Source organism: Sinocyclocheilus rhinocerous, unplaced genomic scaffold (assembly GCF_001515625.1).
Source record: "Sinocyclocheilus rhinocerous isolate Xijiao unplaced genomic scaffold, SAMN03320098_v1.1 scaffold295, whole genome shotgun sequence".
Classification (NCBI taxonomy): Eukaryota; Metazoa; Chordata; class Actinopteri; order Cypriniformes; family Cyprinidae; genus Sinocyclocheilus; species Sinocyclocheilus rhinocerous.
In genome coordinates, this window is record NW_015647035.1 from 2,118,493 (window position 1) to 2,136,006 (window position 17,514).

Genomic DNA, 17,514 nt, shown 5'->3' on the forward strand with positions numbered 1-17,514 from the left:
TTCGCTTTCACAACGAAACGCACAGCGTCTTCATGACATGGCGGCGACAACAACAATACTACAGCGAGAATAAACGCTGTTACGGCTTCTTTCTTTGCGTGAATATTTGGGCGGCGTTATGCAAATCTTCCCACACAGTGACGTAGACATGTGGGTGCGTGTTAGAACGAGCCGTTTTAGGTAGGTGTGGCTGACTTTTAACTTTTATAAAGAATATCTCTTTGGATTTGAGACTTTAGTCTTTGCAACTTTACAGATCTTCTTTATGCACCAAGAGCTTGTAACACTTCAAAGAGAAAGGAAAAATTGAAATCGCATCATATGACCCCTTTAAGACAACCAGAGCATGACGACAAGCAGGTACTGAAACATATTGTGCTTTACTCCTTAGATCAATGTTATTAAACTTCAATATAGGGTTTTTAAATGCACTCAGGATGAATTACTAACCCCCGAGTAAAGTTTGAACAGTGTGAAATAAGGGCAGAGATAAACCAGGATTACATTAACCTAGGGTTCAGAAGGAAAGGGTTAACACTTTCAACTGTGAAAATCCCAGTCGGTGGTGGAAACGCACCTCGTCTGGTGTTTACAGGCCCTCCTCTCATGGCGAGCACCAGCTTGAGAGTGCAGCCCTCTGTGATGCTGAAAACACAACCATAGGAAAACTCAGAGCATGCAGTGGCATAATAAACTCAAAACCACTACAGTCTATACAGTTCTGCCTTTATAAATATTTGCTTCACTTAACATGTGAAGCACAATAAGTGCCATCCAGCCCCACATTATCTTCCCAGAAAGCCTCTATGTGGAACATTAACTGACAAGAATTTATGACAAATCCACCATCTGTGACCTCCAGACTGAGCTGGCCTGCTCTTGAGAGAAGTGGCTGCATTTAAAGGAATAGCTCACCCAAAACGCAAACGCTGTCATTATTTACTCATCTTCATGCTGTTCCAAACCCTTTCATATGATTTCCTTTCTTACATGGAACATAAAAGAAGATGTTTTTCGAAGAACGTCCAAGCTGCTCAAGCGCAAATGAGATTTGTGAGCCGTGGCAGAGAGGTTATCCGTGAATAACAACTTAAATATCACTCTGTTTGTCACACAAAGCTATCGTATGGCTTCAGAAGATGTCAAATATAGAGCATGAGTCATATAGACTACTTTTATGATACTTTTATGCTGCTGATGAGCCCCTGGTCACAATATGCTTTCATTTTATGGAGAAAAAAAAAACAGCTTGGACATGGAGCAAAACATCTCGGTTTCTGTTCCACAAGAGAAAGAAAGCATTTAGAGCAGCATAATGTGGTAGCTGAGCATACTTCCTGTAATATAACTTGCTGGATCCTGTTTTGTAAAACTGAAAAACAGACTGAAAACTCACCTGTAATCATGTAAGCAGTACTCATCTTCAAGCTCCATTCCATTCCATATCAAATGCTGCTGAGAGACCGGGATGCCTGTGAACAAAGATATGTCATACAATGAGTATATACAACAATCTTTTTATAATGTAAACTGTAATAAACATTCAGCCACATGCACAGGGTGAGTCAAAGCAATAATGGCATCTAAAAGCACGTCAGACAAAAGAGTATTTTATAGCGTGAGGTGAACATCTGATTGCAGTTAATGGTTGACCAAATGGAATGTTTCTGAACTGCAATCATTGGAAGGAAATAGAAAGAGTACAGAAAAAGCAGAGAAAATAACACCTGGCCATTGACATCTTGTGAGCAGTAAAAATCAATGTCCAGTGACATTCATAACTTTCACACCCTTGAGTCTTTACAAAAGAGTTTAGATCATTTTTACAAGGCACAGATTTCAAAATAACTCAAAATAAATATGTCCAAAGGGGGCTTTTAGCGCGGTACAGAACCCTTAGGTGTCATGGTAGTGGGAAAAGGCTGCAATTTGTGAACATGAGTTAGTATGAAAACTGTAAACCAAGTGCAAAGATTAGTAAACCCACAAAAACTTGCCATGATGTGTCCTGATGTATTGCATTTAAATGTATTGGCCTGAAATACAATCACATTGGCTTAAAAAAAAAAAAAAGTCTTAAGGACCACTATCTTCATACTTTATTGTGACTTTTTGTTCTTTCTCCGTTCCAACTTTAAAAGAAATTAGAAAATTATATGGGTTTAGAAGAACGTAAGGGTGAGTACATGATGACTGACGTTTCATTTCTGGGTAATTTATTCCTTTCAGATTCAAATGATTCACACTACCAACGTTTGAGGTCAGTAAGATTTTTTTTCATGTTTTTCAAAGAAGTCTCTTTTGCTCACCAAGGCTGCATTTATTAGAAACTGTAATATTGTGAAATATTATTACCGTGTAAAATATTGTTTTTAATTTTAAGATATTTTAAAATGTAATTTATTGCTTTGATGGCAAAGCTGAATTTTCAGGTTCAGTCTTCAGCGTCACATGATCCTTCAGAAATCATTCTAATATGATGATTTGCTGCTCAGAAACATTTATTATTATCCATGCTGAAAAAAATGTGATGCTTAATATTTCTGTGCAGAACATGATACATTTTTTTCAGGGTCCTTTGATGAATAGTAAGTTCAAAAGAACAGCATTGATTTGAATTAGAAATCTTTGATAACAGTGTAAATGTCTTTACTGTCACTTTTGATCAATTTAATGAATCCTTGCTGAATAAAATGATTAATTTCTTTACCAAAAAATCTTGCTGAATTGTCTATTCAGCAAGGAAGCATTAAATTGATCAAAAGTAACAGTAAAGACATTTATATCAATTTCTCTCTCACAAAAAACTTACTTTGTTTGTTTTAAGTGCCGGGTCAAATGAGAAGTATGCTTTACTCAGGGCTGGTAAGTGAGACAGAAGAAACTAATCTTGTGGAATGGCTAATGCTATTAGCTAAGAAATGTTTCTAAAATATAAAAACTCTTATAGGAATGTTGACCTAACTATTTTGCTATCTTGTTCTTCAACCAAAGGTTCATTACATCTGATCTGACCAATTAGAAAGAAGCCGTTTAGATGACCATGCTCCCTGTCGGTCAGAAATATTTCATCACAAACACAAATAATCAGGTTATTTAACCACAAACTTCAAGGAACATTTAACCATTAATAAACTGAAACAAATGAATCAATTCTGTAAAAATTTATAGAAGCAGATCAGGGCAAGTCAGCCATCATAAGCAGAACATATAGGACTCAGATCTGCCCCCCTGTGTACACCAAATAAACCAACAATCATTTCAACTTCAACATTTCATCTAGCAGTGATCAGTGGATATATAACACAAGAAGCACCTAAAATGTTTGAAATTGCTATGTAACAACCTTTTTCATGGTTATTTATTATAGTCGTTCATTCTTAGGACCATTAATGCAAACATTCCACTTGGACATAAAGATAAGTGTACTGCTTAAATTTTTCAGACGTTTGCTCTGGCGAATAGACACACCTTTATCAGGTGTAAAGTGCAATAAGACACCAGAACGCACCCATGCAACACAAAACTAGTATCCGTTCCCAGAAGGGGTAGTTTTCTAGACAGGATCAGCGAGGAGTGTGACAACAGTGTGAGATGGTCAGAGCGGTTAGTGTGTGTGGCCTGCCCATTGTTTAGAGACTAAACTATAATAAACTAAACTATATTTGCTTTTTAAACTATACAGCCTCCATGTGCATAATCTTAAACCTAATCTGAAACAGAAGTTTGAAACACATTTCATACTGAAATGTGGAATTTCTCAACATATCCACCTCATACTTCTTTCCACAACTGGTTTGATTCCTGAAAGGGGGCAGCAACTTCGGCTGCAGATGCAAAGTGTATCTGAGAATCTAAGATTAGCCCCAATAGAGCAACCGAAACTAGGCCATTACTCACCTGAACAAACTCATCTTTAATAAAGCTAACTCCTGCACAAAAGCACCAGACCTGGTGAAACTGGTGCTGTCTAGCCCATCAGAATGTTCCTGGGGGGAAACCGTCTGCGCTTGAGACTGGCACGTTTAAAGACCCCAGTGATGTATGCAACAGCCGTCTGGACTGACAACGTCCCATCTGGGTTTTCAGCTAATGCTTTTCCTGTCTCGTTCATTTCACACTTATCAATGGAGTGCGCTGCATCAATCAGACTCACAAATGAAGCGCCCTCAGTCCTAATTTTCAGCCCGATGTTTGCTCATGTGCTAGTCACGAGAGACACACTACATATAGCCCCCAAAATAAATAAAAACCTGTTCATTCAAAGAATGTAAATTTCTCTTTCTAACAAAGCTGTTTTCAGTCTTTCAACCATGCCACATGATGGTTGCTTTATAAGTGCAGCGATTTTAGCTACCGAGTAATAACAATGGCAGCTTTCATAGTGAGGAAGAGAAGCAATTTATTCTCATCTCCTATTTTGATTGCTCATTTGTTAAACTGGTAAGACACATGTTTTATCTGTAACTGTATGAGCACGCAGATCTGTTGCACAAGTGCAATTACTGAGCGTGCCAGTTGTTAATAAATGACTCAATTTCTTCTCAAACTCTAAATCAGAATGAAAACAACAAACCTGGACTTCTGGGAATAAAGCCATCTACAAAACTAATGATGGTTATTTATTGTCTCATTAAAATTGTTCTAAATCACTATCCAATCTGCACAGAGTAATTAAGGTGCATTTATTATTACAATGCATCATTGTTAACTTTTAGCCTAACATAGATGAGGACTGTAATGGTTAAAGATTGTTTTAGATAAATGGAATGTGTGTTTATAATGTAATGCATAACAACCAATAACCAAAACCATTAGAATAAGTCATAATAATTAGAAAGATAATAATAAGAAATGGCCATCATATTTTTAGTTGCTGGTCACACCTACTGTATACTACCATTCAAAAGTTGGTTGATCGAAGTTGATCAAAGGTGACAATAAAACATTTATAATGTCATAAAAGATTTCTATTTCAAGTAAATGCTGTTCTTTTGAACTTTCTATTAATCAAAGAATCCTGAAAAAATGTTTCACGTTTCACATTAACAATAAGAATACATGTTTCGTATGCAAGGAAAGGAAATCATCATATTAGAATGATTGTTGAAGAATCATGTGACACTGAAGACATATGTTAAATTACATATGTTACAATAAAAAAAAGAAGGTATTCTAAATTCTAATAATATTTCACAAAATTACTTTTTGTACTATATTTTTAATCAAATAAATGCAGCCTTGTTGCGCAAAAGGGACATTTTTCTAAAACTTTACAAACTTTTTTTGACTTCATACTTTTGAACGGTAGTGTATTAGAGCATTCTGTAAGGAGAATAACGCCTTAAACTAAAAGTTTTAATAGTGTAAAATGTCTGTATATGTATAAGGTAATACATATATTTTTAGATGTTCTACATGTTCACCATTTTTTATCAAATTATCCACATAATCCCTCACTAAATATGAGCTCATAAAACAGCATGTATAATGGTTCTAATTATTTAAGAATAAGAAAAATGCAGTTTAAAATAAATGAGACCAAATGAGTGTAATGTCATTATTGCATCAGAGCATTCACTGTGTGCTGTCTAATGTCAAGAGAGGACACATACCCTCCAATCTCAGGATCTTGGCCTTGACTGAGACAACCTGTTCAAACAGAGAGACGCGCAGCTGGAAGCAGGTCCCTGTCAAAGTCTCAATGAACAGCTCCATGGTCTCACTGAAGGGCAGCTTGTAGTGCACCATGCCTACATTGTCATCATTGAAAAACGGTGGGTTCCTCTTGTCAGTCATTATTGCAAAGGACAGGGCTCAGGATGAGACCACAATGAAGCCTGCCCAAGGTGGAGGAGTGAGGGCTGAGATGTCGCCTCCGTCACAGTAGGAACACATCATGCATGGAGCTTTGGGCTGTGGAGAATAAGAATAGTTGTATTAAAAAATATTCTGATGTCTGATGAGTATACATGTTATATATAACATGTATAGTCCGAACAGTTGATGGGTACCATTGACTATGGAAATACTATGGAAGTCAATGGTGCCCATCTACTGTTCGGATACCAACATTTTTCAGAATATCTTCTTTTGTGTTCAACAGAAGAAAGAAACTCGTACAGGTTTGGAACAAGTGGAGGGTGAGTAAATGATGACAGAATTTTCATTCTGGAAGTGAACTAACCCTTTAATGATAAATAATACTTTACTTAGTACAAAAAAAATAAAATAATTCAGAGCATGTAATTTTTGTTTGGTAATTATCGCATTTCGTAATTTATTATTTATTTATTAATAACTATTTTAATATATTCTACCAGATTATACTGCCAAGCAAAGTAAAATAAACGCTCACCATAGGCAGCATGTTAATTCTGACCCTGCACTCTAGCTTCACGCATTGAAAAATACATCACGGAGCAAAGAGGACACTGACAATGAGCTGACAGACAAGACAGAGCTGGTTATTTTAGTATGAAACAAAGTCTCAGTGTTCAAATTTTGTAATTTTTTTTTTAAAGAAATTCAAACAACAAATACGGTTTTGTGGCTCTTTAACATGTCGTGACTGATCGCTGTAGCCTCAGTTCAAGCGGCACACGAACCAATCATCTGTTCATCTTTACTAGTAATAGCACGAAATAAACATGTATGAACATCAGAAGGCATCTTGTTTCAACTGTGAAAAGATGTCAATACACACCATTTTTCAAGTTCAAGTCCACCGACATTAATCTACTCTCCTGTCTGGTTTGTTTGCGTTATAATATGTCAGACTGCCTGTTAATCAAACTCCCGGCGAAAGGGTCAATTGAACAGCCAATATTGGGCAAAGTACAGAAATAACTGGCGCTAAAGAAATGCCTGCAGTTAATGCCACGTGCTGCACTTTTCACACATCTTTTTAAATAGATTTTTAATGATGTGAGGTCTTTGTGTCATTTGGAGCGACCAATAATAGCAATAACTGTATTAACATTAAAATTAAATATCTAATTTCTGTGTTTGAAATATGAATCAATACTACAGTATGCTTAAGTGAATGGCATTTTTTAAAGCATTTTTATCAGTTTTATGCAATTTGCAGGAAAAATAAGTCTGTTCACTACATTTAAGAAGGCAACTCTGAAATTATAGAACAAAAATAAGAGATCATTATTTACAAAAATTAAATGAATTAAATTAAATGCAAATACTTTGTTTCTAAACACTTTAATTACTGAGAACATTAAAAAAAATGTTAAGCATGTTAAGGAAATTATTACATTTTAATATAAATCATGGTCGCACCACATGACATTTTTTTAAGGCTACGGCCAATTCATCTAGATGAAAAAACACTAAAAGGTAGTTGCTCCTAAAGGTAAAAGCGACCGATTCCCCAGTCTCTACCGTTATCCGACAGAAACTTGCAATACAATGTGCTTTAATTCTATTTTAGTGGATAGCTGGTTTAGCAAAGCGGCACAGGCAGCCCGACGAACTACTCGCAAATGCCGTTGACGCCTGCAAATTTCTATACCACCTTTGCCGTTTCTGCACGCCTATATGTTACCTTATTTTTTCGAGCCACGGACAACCGCTTTTGTTTCGATGTTATGCGGCTCAAAGGCCCCATTAAAACAGAATACAAAAAACTGAAAAGGAGGCAGCCTACAGTGATGTTCTTGATTGACAGTGAGGAGAACGAATGACGTTAGCCGTTGAAGAAAAAGAGGGCCGCTCGTCCAATGGTAATGCAGAGTGGGCGGGACCATTCTCTCGACTCCCCTTTCCATCTCCCGGATGTTACCCCGGTCACCCTGGCAGCGTCAAACAACAATTTGTGGCTGTATCTGGTTGCATTTCAGCGTATAACACTGAAAGCTTTAAAGATTTAAAATCTTTTACATTGGGATTAGCAATGGTTTGGTCCTCTGCAAATGTGTTTGAATTCAAGCACTCAGACTCATTCAGTACGTTTCATAAAATAGATTTTCTTTAGTTTCCAAAAATCATTTCACATGCAACACGAGAAAACTTCAGCTCAAGTTATAAAAACATCAACACCAAAAGCACTTGTTGGCGCACAGGCTTAGAGATATGGCACCACATTGGAAAATTAAACCTTACAGTTGACAATGTCAGAGGAATGTCTCCAGTCTTAATCAACTCCTCTTTTACACATTACCAGACAATCCCATGTTTAAAGTGCTAATAAAAGACATAAACCGTTGCAAATGTCAATGTCATTTGATGACCGCTACATCATTTACCAATCAGATGACTTCACAGATAGCATTAGATGTAAATAGATTTACAATCTTCTTTTTTTTTTTCAATTTTTTTGTAAAAGTTACCTATTAGAGTTTAAATTATTGAGAAACAGTGTTAGATTACATCTACCTACATTTAGGCCATGAATATCGCTACGGAGTTAAACATATAGCTGTTATGTAGGAGACTCAATTTCCCCCAAACGCGTTCAGGGGATCATCGAAAATATTGTTTCCCGTTTCCACAGTTGAGATGGGATCCTGGGCAGGCTGGTTCTTCTTAGACTTATTGGACGGCTTCACAGTTGGTTTCGTAGACCCAGTCGAAAAGATATCATCTGTGAGGTGAAAGCAGAAAGCAGATACCTGTAATTGAGCATTTCTGAGTTTCGACAAAACCAATGTTCTTAAAACAACACAAATGTATTCACTCTAGACTGATCAAGTAAACAGAATGATTTTAAACTCCCATTAATGAAGTTAAGAACTCAAAAAAAAAAAAAAGTGTCTGCAGACAGACAGTGGCTTATGATAACCCTTTCCCTCATCTTCCCAACATTATGAAAAATACCATATGAAGGATATAATCTGAGGGAATACAGTAGCATCACATGGATGGAAATATGCATATGGAAATTATATGCATACAAGTTTATGCATAGTAAAACAAGGCAGAGTAGGCTCCATGCAGTATATGGTTATTTTTTGGGGGGAAATGCATGTACACAATTATTTGCTCACTGGGTAATTTTGCACAGCTTCTGGCGTACCTGTTTTTACAAATCTGAACACTTTTGTGCATAAGCAAAATTTGTATTTTGTGCATACGCACACTTTTAGGACGTTTTACACACGAGGCACCTGGTAAGAATCAGAGTGAAGAGTGTTTTGCAAAGATAACTAACCCATGTCATCATCGAATATAGATTTTGCCTCCAATTTCTTCTTAGCTGTCTTCTCCTTTGGCTTTGTGGTGCTAGTCAAATCAGCAAAAATATCAACATCATCATCAAACAAACTTGCATCCAAAGACACTTCCTTGGGCTTCTTCTGGGCCTTGGGAGGTTCTTTCACTTCATCCTGTAAAACATTAATTGTATGGTCAATAGGGAAATAAAAATCAGTCATACCACTCCATACTACCCAATTAATTTGTAACACTAAACTGAATTAAAGAATGTGTGATATTCACCTTGAAAACATCTGGTTTTGCAGAGCTGACCTGTGATTTTGAGTTTTTACTATCTGCACTTTTACTACTTCCTGCTCCAAAAATATCATCATCATCATCTAGGAAGGACATTTGTTTGGCTTTCTGGACAGGCTTCTGTTTCACTGTGGCGAAAAGATCATCCTCATGGCTGTCAAAAATAGACGAGGCCTGGTCTTTCTTTGAGGCTATGATGGCCTCTGTCTTGGAGGCTTTCTTACGGCCTTCCTCAGGGGTTTTTGCTTTGTGTTTTGAGGAGGGAACAGGCTTTGTGGCAAAGAGATCATCTGAATCAAACAGATCATTTCCAGAATCGAGAAATCTCTTTGGCCTGACTGCTTCATCAGGAGCAGGGGTGCTGACAGGTATAGTGAGTGCTGAGGGTCGCACTGAAACGGGGTTAAAGGTAGGGAGAGAAGCAGCCATAACTAGTTTATCAGCTTGTATTGAGGTGCTTTCCCCAACAGCTTCCTCAGATTCCTGTGCTGCAAGATGTCTTGCTGCCTTTGTCTGTGGCCGCCGTCGCACTGCGCCTTTAGCCCGACCCTGCAGTAAAAAAAAAGCCAGTGATTCGGACATTCTACTAGTGTTAATTTTGTTAACGAAAATGATAAAGAATAATATTCACTGACAACTTTTTTCCATGACTAAGACAAGACGAGACAACACCAACATCATTAAACACTAGCTGTGACTAAATCAACATGCAATACCGTTGACGAAAAAAGACGAGACTAAAATGTAGTAAAAACTGTAAAAATGTAGTAAAAACTGTAAATATAAAAACTCTCTATATCCAAAATCTGTCTATATTTTCTTCAACAAAAATAAGAGAAAAAGAGGGAAAAATAGAAATGTAGACTGCTAAACATTCCCAAACTGTAATAAATCGGTAATAAACTCTAATAAATCATGGGTTTCGATTACATTGTTTGTGATTGTGATTCCTGAATAAATGCACTTACACAACCTCTCTGACAATAAAGTATTTTTTGTTTGTTTTAATATAAAAACATGATTATTATTTAGAATTATATTAATAATAAAAATGACACCTTTTTTAAGCTTTTGAGAGAAGGTTTTACCTGTTTTCATAATGTAGAGCAGGGGTCAGCAACCTATGGCACGCGAGCAAGTTTCTGTGCTGCGGGCGATCAACGATCTCTGTGTGCGAGTGATGTGTGTGTGTGCGTCTATTAAAGCAGCACATTAATATAGAACGGTGATTAAACTGAACGGTTTTAATGCACAATTGGCCTTGTCACACACACACATACAGTGGTGTTCAGTAGGGTCCCACTGTAAATCTGTTATTCAAAGTCTAATTTAAACATTAAGATAAAGAAACTTTTAGGATTTTGAAAAGTTTAAAAAACTATTTATGAAAAAATGCTTCAGAAATATTTAAGATTCTGTACTATTTATATGATAATCAAAAACTTTATTTATCTGATTAATAAATCAGAAAACTAGATGAAATTAAACCACGTGTATGAGTTGATATTGTCTTGATTTGTGCTTATAGGTCAAAGTGCAATAATGTTGATGTAGTTTCTCCAGACAACAATCATGATCAGTAATGCAAAATGATTGTGATTATAAGTTTAACCATTATGCATCGTGACTAAAATGTGAATAAAGTTTTAATTTACTAAACCTACACTAAATTCCCAAACTTTTAGTCCACTAAAACTTAACTAAAGTTTTGGCTAAATTAGCACCACACTATACCAACAGCAGCATTTTTCATTGCAATGGCACACAACCAATATTTTGTGACATCTATAAAACATACTGCAGTCTGACCTACCTTGTTAGCATTCTGTAGCATGCTGACCTGAGCGGGTGAGTCAAAGCTCACCCCTCCCTCACTGGAGGGCCGATGATCAGGGATCATATCTCTAGCTGGCAGCGGCTTGGCAGCTGCAGGGAGGGAGGCAGGTGCCAGGCCAGGGATTACGCTGACAGCTCCTGGAATCCGTTGCACCGCGCCTGGCAGAAGGCTGGCAGGGTTGACAGCTAAGCTAGCCTGAAAGAAACAAACAGGTCTTTAAATCTGTGACAAAACTTTAAATCAATACACACAGTGCCCTTTGCTCACATGCCAAGATCAGAGAGGAAATGTTTTTTCAGAGAGGAAGGTATGTACTATTTTAGAAGTACACCAGATTTGCATTTCCTCATAACATGCCTGTGCATGCAAGGCAACAACAGAATAGTGAATAGAGTAAAATCTAGGTTTTAGGTCTGTGTCAATAAGTCAAGATGATTTAATGGTTTAAATTGATGCAAGAAAGAAATCACAATTCAGTATGCAAATATTAAGTCAATGTCATAATTGTTGGTTATGTGGCAAATATTAATACACTGCTGCCTTGCAAACACTGTAAACAACACATTGCCAGATGCAGAGCACTGCATCAAGTGGTTTCCTTTTGGTGCAGTAATGGTTTACAGCATTGGCATAGAGAGATACAATGTTATGGCAAAGCTACAGATGTTCTGGTATACCAGAAACAGTGAAAATGTATATATGGTTTGCAGACATAGATTTTTAACACATTGCTGACAGGCATTGGTGAGTCATAAAGCAAGACTTTTCTTTGACTTCTGAGAAAGATCATGCCAGGAGGACAAAGTAAAAACACATAGAAATAAAGAAAACACTGTTTTCACAATGAGAGAAATGGAGCATAAAAAGTATAGAGATTTTATTTTTTGAAAACGTTACTTGAAGATCTCCAATCCTTGAGGAGGTTTTTTTAGATTTTAGAGGGCTTGTAGACTCCTGTACGATTAAATAATATCAATTACATGTAAGTCAACCAATAAAAACCAATAACCACTTTTACAGGTTCTGGAAATGTCTCAAATAATGTTTTATATGTGGTAAATTAATTAAATTAAATTAAAAAAATTTTTTTTTTTTAAGTTTTCTGTTACTCCATAACATAATTATAATTCATAGTAACATCTTTAATAAAATGTAAATGCATAAATAAATACATTTTTACATCTATATTCTCTATATATAAACAGAATAGTTTTCACAAAAATATCTGTTGTTGAATGTTGAGGAATTAAATGAGCAAAGTAGATTTATTTCTGAGTATACCTTGCTTGAAGTCAGTGTTGATTTGGCCATTTCATTTGTTTTAGGCTTGCTGGGCTTCTCCGGTACTTTCTGTATGTGGATAATAAAGTACAAGTATTTATAGAGTATTGGCTTTTACATTAAAAAACGTATTAATATACAAGTTGGGAAACAAACGGTACCGGAGGAGCTTTAGGCTTTGCTGAACTGAAGAGGTCATCGTCATCATCATCCCTGAACAGTGTGGGGACAACTGGTTTTACAGAGCTCTGAGACGCCACCTGTAAAATAAAAATACCTTCATCAGTAAGTAACCTCTGTGTCACCATGAAGTGGAAAAGTCTAAAAGCTGTGTAGATAGAATTACAAAACAGTTCATCATAGCATAGACTTACAGCTGGTTTAGGAGATGTGGCAAAAAGGTCTACATCAGGATCGTTGTCCCTCTGTTGAGTGTGACTGAAAAGCAGTTCCTCGTCTTGGAACACACCTGTGCTCTTCATTCGGGGCCCATGATCCTGAGATCACAAGCAAAATCAAAAAACAACATTAAATAACCTTCCTAAAGTCATTCAAATTCATACCTTACAGCACTAAATATCTGAAACAACTAACCTTTAGTGCATTCTTTTCTGTAGATTTGGATGTTTTAGGCGCAGGAATTATTTCATCACTGTTCATATCATCATCATCATCATCATCAAAAAGACTCAGTGCTGTTTTCTTGGCCTTGGTCCCCTTACTCTCCATGGGTGGAGGGCCCTCCTTTTGCAGCTCGTCACCATCAGCAATCTCTTCTTGAATTTTAGTCTGTTTCTGTGGAATAGACCCCAGTTCTCTAACCCTTTTTTGTAAGCATATATTTAGGTGTAAACCATAATTGTCAATATTTATTGCAATTTTATTTTATGCTATGTGTTAATTTTATATTACATACACTAGCAGTCAAAAGTTTAAATCATAATAATGATTTTTAAATGTTTTTGAACACAAAAAAGTTCTAGGCTTGTGACACTGAAGACTGCTGAAAATTCAGCTTTGTTATCACAGGATTAAACTACATTTTAAAATATATAAAAATTATTTTAAATTGTAATATTTCACAATAGTACTGTTTTTACTGTATTTTTATCAAATAAATGCAGCCTTGGTGAGCATAAAAACCTATTTCAAAAAAACTTTTTTTTAAACATTGTCATTTGTTTATTATTTTGTAAACATTTTACTCACTTTACTTGTGTCTTGCCTGTCTGCTAATACATCGATCCCACCAAAAAGGCTCACTGCTCCTACTGGCTTCTTCTTAATCTCAGTGCTGTCGTCAGAGGATGGAGTGGATTCCACAGGCTTCTTCTCCACAGACTTCTTCTCCTCTGCTATCTTGTCTTTTGCTATATTAGGCACATTCTCCTCCTCTGTAGATTCAAACTGAGAGGGAGCACCAGAAACCTGTAACACAAAGTTATTTTTAGCTACTAATATTAACACGGTAAATAAAATTTGGCCAACATTAATGATGTAAATGCAAAGCAAAAAAAAAAAAAGTATGTGTCAAATGATTCATAATGAATGATGGAAACATACACTACCACTCAAAAGCTTCGGTTCAGTAAGATTTTTTTTTTTTTTTTTAAGAAATGAATATTTATTTAGCAAGAATACATTAAATTGATCAAAAGTGTCAGTAAAGACATGTTTAACCCTTAAATGCATACCTCGGGTCTTTAGCGACCCGGGACATCATTCTCTACCCTCTCCCTCCTTCATTTTTTTAATTTAGACATCAACTTTCTTAGTATTTTTCAATCTATTCATTATAAACAATATAACAAGAAAAAAATAGTAAAATATAAAAGAATGCCTGTTTTCTGATTAATTTTTTGTAAAAAAGTGTATAGGGTCGCTAGAGATCCGAGGTATGTAAATGTGTAAGTATTTTTTCCTGCACAACTATATTTACATATCTGATGACTCAATATGTGCAATGCATCTTTTTCCTCAAGGTGGCACTGTTTGATACACAATAATGACGTGACGTTTCACTCATAATTACCGCAGGCATAAAACAAACAAACAAACAAAAATTGAACTGGTTTTGAATGGCTTTACTGCAGAGCAATTACTATACGCAATGAAATATAAATGTCACTGTCATTTGATGCTGGATGTGGTGAATAAGCTGCCAGTGATCAAAATATTGAATATGAAGTCATTGAAAACGATAGTTTTGAGAATATGGCTGAGATCGTGAATATGAGGCAGATGCTGAATGTACTGTGGAAGTGCGCTCTGACGATGACAGCGATGGTAAAATCATCTGCTCAAATTGAACCCTTTTAAGTTTCAAAAGGTAACGAAATATGCTTTATTTTATTCTTCTGTAATTGTTCTTAAAATATCAAGAGAGTTTTTTTGCTATTGCAGCAGTTAGAGATCCATCCGTGCTGGATATATAGGTCCGGGTCGCTAAAGAGCCGAATATGTAATAATGATTGGCGAAACATTCATGCATTTAAGGGTTAAAGTTATAAGATTTCAAACAAATGCTGTTCTATTGAACTTTTTATTTTCATCAAAGAATCAAAGGAACAAAAAAATAATAAAAAATCACAAGTTCCACCAAAATAATAAGCAGCACAACTATTTTTGAACATTGATAAAATAATAATAAGAAATGTTTTTTGAGCAGCAAATCAGCATATTAGAATGATTTCTGAAGGATCATGTGACTCTGAAGACTGCACTCATAATTACCGCAGGCATAACACAAACGAATATCATCAGCAAAAATTGAAGTGGTTTGAATGGCTTTACTGCAGAGCCAATATAACTGTGGAATGCAGCCTTTGTTGAGCACATGAGACTTTCAAAAACATTACAAAATCTTACAGACCGCAAATTTTGAAAGGTAGCCCAAAAAGTATATGGACACTTATAAGCCACACTTACCTTCGCTTCAGAAGGAGTTTTATTTGCAGGTGTTTTGAAGCCAAAAAGAGGTCCTTTGTCCTCATCTTCATCTTCATCCTCAAACAGGAGAGATACTCTCTGAGATGACTTCTTACTGCAAGGATAGACAAAAAAAAAACTTTATAGCATAATGATTTATTGTTTCTCTTACTACTTTAGTACATTAACTGATCACAGATCCACACACCTTGACTCATTTGTGGCTGCAAACAAATCATCATCATCAAACAGGCCATCTTTTTGTGGTGTTTTGACACTGGGTAGCCCGGAGGGGGCGCTAACACTCGACTTCATTCCACTGGGCTTCACTTCCGGGCTCTCTTTGCTGGTCTTAGAGCTCATCCACTGATCCTGATATATAGACAAGCAAATGTTGTGCCATGTCATGTGATATCATCGACTGAACAAATAAAAATATCTTCAAAATAAAATGACAAATTTGTAAAAAGTTTTTGTTTTGGAACATATTATTTTGTACAGTATTTTTACAATTGTGTTGACTGTATTGTAATTGTTTTACTCTGCATTAAACACACAAATACCTCATCATCGCTGAAGAGTGAAGTGGATACAGGTTTCTTGGGTTGTAGAGATGTTTTTTTGACCTGAACTGACTTGGACTTTGGCGTTGATGAAAAAAGTTCCTAAAAAAATCAAAACAGACTTGTTGAAAACCACTGCATAGCATAAAATATATCTAGATTACTATCTCTTTAAATTAAGCCTGCTTAACGTCACCTCTTCTTCTTCATCATCAAATATTGAGAGCGGAGCTTTACTGGGTTTGTTCCGAGTTGTAGGCTTTGATTTACTTGTAGTTTCACTTGCGAATAGCTTTAAAACAAGAACCAGAACAGCAAATACATCAATGACAAGTATCAGGAGTCAGTTTAAAAATTAAGGTCGAGTGATATAACTAAAACAAATATTTTTGAACAATGTCAAGATATGAATTTTAATATTTCTCACACATTAGTTCCCTAAAACGTCTGTTATCAATTTTATAAATTTTCAGTAATTACATAAACAGTGATTCACAGAAATGAATCAAACCTTTTTTCCCTGCAAAATGTCTTTATATTAAACATTAATACTTGTAATTAATGTTTAAACATTAAAACTTTGTTTTTTGTCTTTTTATCCTCATTCCAAACGATCAGAAAAGAGGAAACCAACAATAAAACAGGAAAAAGTACTAAATTATTACTATATTACTTAGGGATGTAACGATTCACTCAACTCACGATTCGATTCGATTCGATATCAGTTTTTGATTTCACGATTCGATTCGATTTTCAACCGGCTCGCGGTTAATCGTTACATCCCTAATATTACTATACTATATAGTAGCAAAACGCATGTGAACAGTAGTCTACTTTTTGATCAGCTCATCAGTAATATTCAGGAATTAATAGATATTGCCCTGCCACCCCCGTTGGGCAAAGGATCGAAATTATCACTTGTTTGTGCTTCGTGAACACTCTCGCCTTTTACGGCGCCACCATTGCGCTGCAAAGATGTACCGGGAGAAGCGCGATCATTAGACGACCGATCGTCATTTCCAAAAGGCAAATATTCCCCTTCAGAGTCAGAATCGGGAAATAACATTTGCAACACATCCTCACGATACAACTTTTTATTAGCCATTTGGAGATTTTCTCTCACAAATCTCACAGCTTACCCGCACGCTACGAACTGAATGCTTCCGCATCAATGACACGATAGCTCACTTGCTCTGCTCTATCCTCGGACACTTTGAATAGGAACGTGACATAATTTTGGTCTAGAATCGAAGTACTACATGTCTGCCATCTAGTGGTAGGGAATACAAATGAGATATTACACCATATTAGGAACAACAGTCTATTTGATTAAGTATGACGTCTTGTCGCAATTTTGCGACTTTGGCGCTTAGAGGGTAAAAGGGTTAGTTCACCAAAAATTCTGTCATTAATTACTCACCCTCGTGTTGTTCGAAACCC

At 36.1% G+C, this 17,514-nt stretch overlaps 2 protein-coding genes across 4 annotated transcripts in view; both read right to left on the reverse strand.

Annotated features, from left to right (window-relative positions):
• The window catches only part of zfand4 (zinc finger, AN1-type domain 4), a 22,642-nt gene extending 14,954 nt beyond the window's left edge, over positions 1 to 7,688 (reverse strand). Inside the window, exons 1-4 of the mRNA XM_016512688.1 lie at positions 7,559 to 7,688; positions 5,616 to 5,916; positions 1,397 to 1,472; positions 578 to 645 (exon numbers count right to left, since the gene is read on the reverse strand). Of these exons, the coding sequence (XP_016368174.1) occupies positions 578 to 645; positions 1,397 to 1,472; positions 5,616 to 5,799 (328 nt within the window). The 5' untranslated portion in view covers positions 5,800 to 5,916; positions 7,559 to 7,688. The remainder of the gene's footprint in view (positions 1 to 577; positions 646 to 1,396; positions 1,473 to 5,615; positions 5,917 to 7,558) is intronic.
• A 271-nt stretch (positions 7,689 to 7,959) lies between these two features.
• LOC107708449 (WASH complex subunit FAM21A-like) overlaps positions 7,960 to 17,514 on the reverse strand; it is a 17,085-nt gene continuing 7,530 nt past the window's right edge. For 2 of the 3 annotated variants that reach the window (XM_016512686.1, XM_016512684.1), the window contains 14 exons: positions 16,271 to 16,366; positions 16,075 to 16,176; positions 15,720 to 15,883; positions 15,512 to 15,626; positions 13,793 to 14,011; positions 13,178 to 13,378; positions 12,958 to 13,080; positions 12,745 to 12,843; positions 12,584 to 12,652; positions 12,200 to 12,256; positions 11,279 to 11,497; positions 9,451 to 10,014; positions 9,164 to 9,338; positions 7,960 to 8,596 (listed from right to left, as the gene is read on the reverse strand). In XM_016512686.1, the coding sequence (XP_016368172.1) occupies positions 8,448 to 8,596; positions 9,164 to 9,338; positions 9,451 to 10,014; positions 11,279 to 11,497; positions 12,200 to 12,256; positions 12,584 to 12,652; positions 12,745 to 12,843; positions 12,958 to 13,080; positions 13,178 to 13,378; positions 13,793 to 14,011; positions 15,512 to 15,626; positions 15,720 to 15,883; positions 16,075 to 16,176; positions 16,271 to 16,366 (2,352 nt within the window). In that variant the 3' untranslated portion in view covers positions 7,960 to 8,447. The remainder of the gene's footprint in view (positions 8,597 to 9,163; positions 9,339 to 9,450; positions 10,015 to 11,278; positions 11,498 to 12,199; positions 12,257 to 12,583; positions 12,653 to 12,744; positions 12,844 to 12,957; positions 13,081 to 13,177; positions 13,379 to 13,792; positions 14,012 to 15,511; positions 15,627 to 15,719; positions 15,884 to 16,074; positions 16,177 to 16,270; positions 16,367 to 17,514) is intronic. The other variant, XM_016512687.1, reaches the window with a different exon arrangement.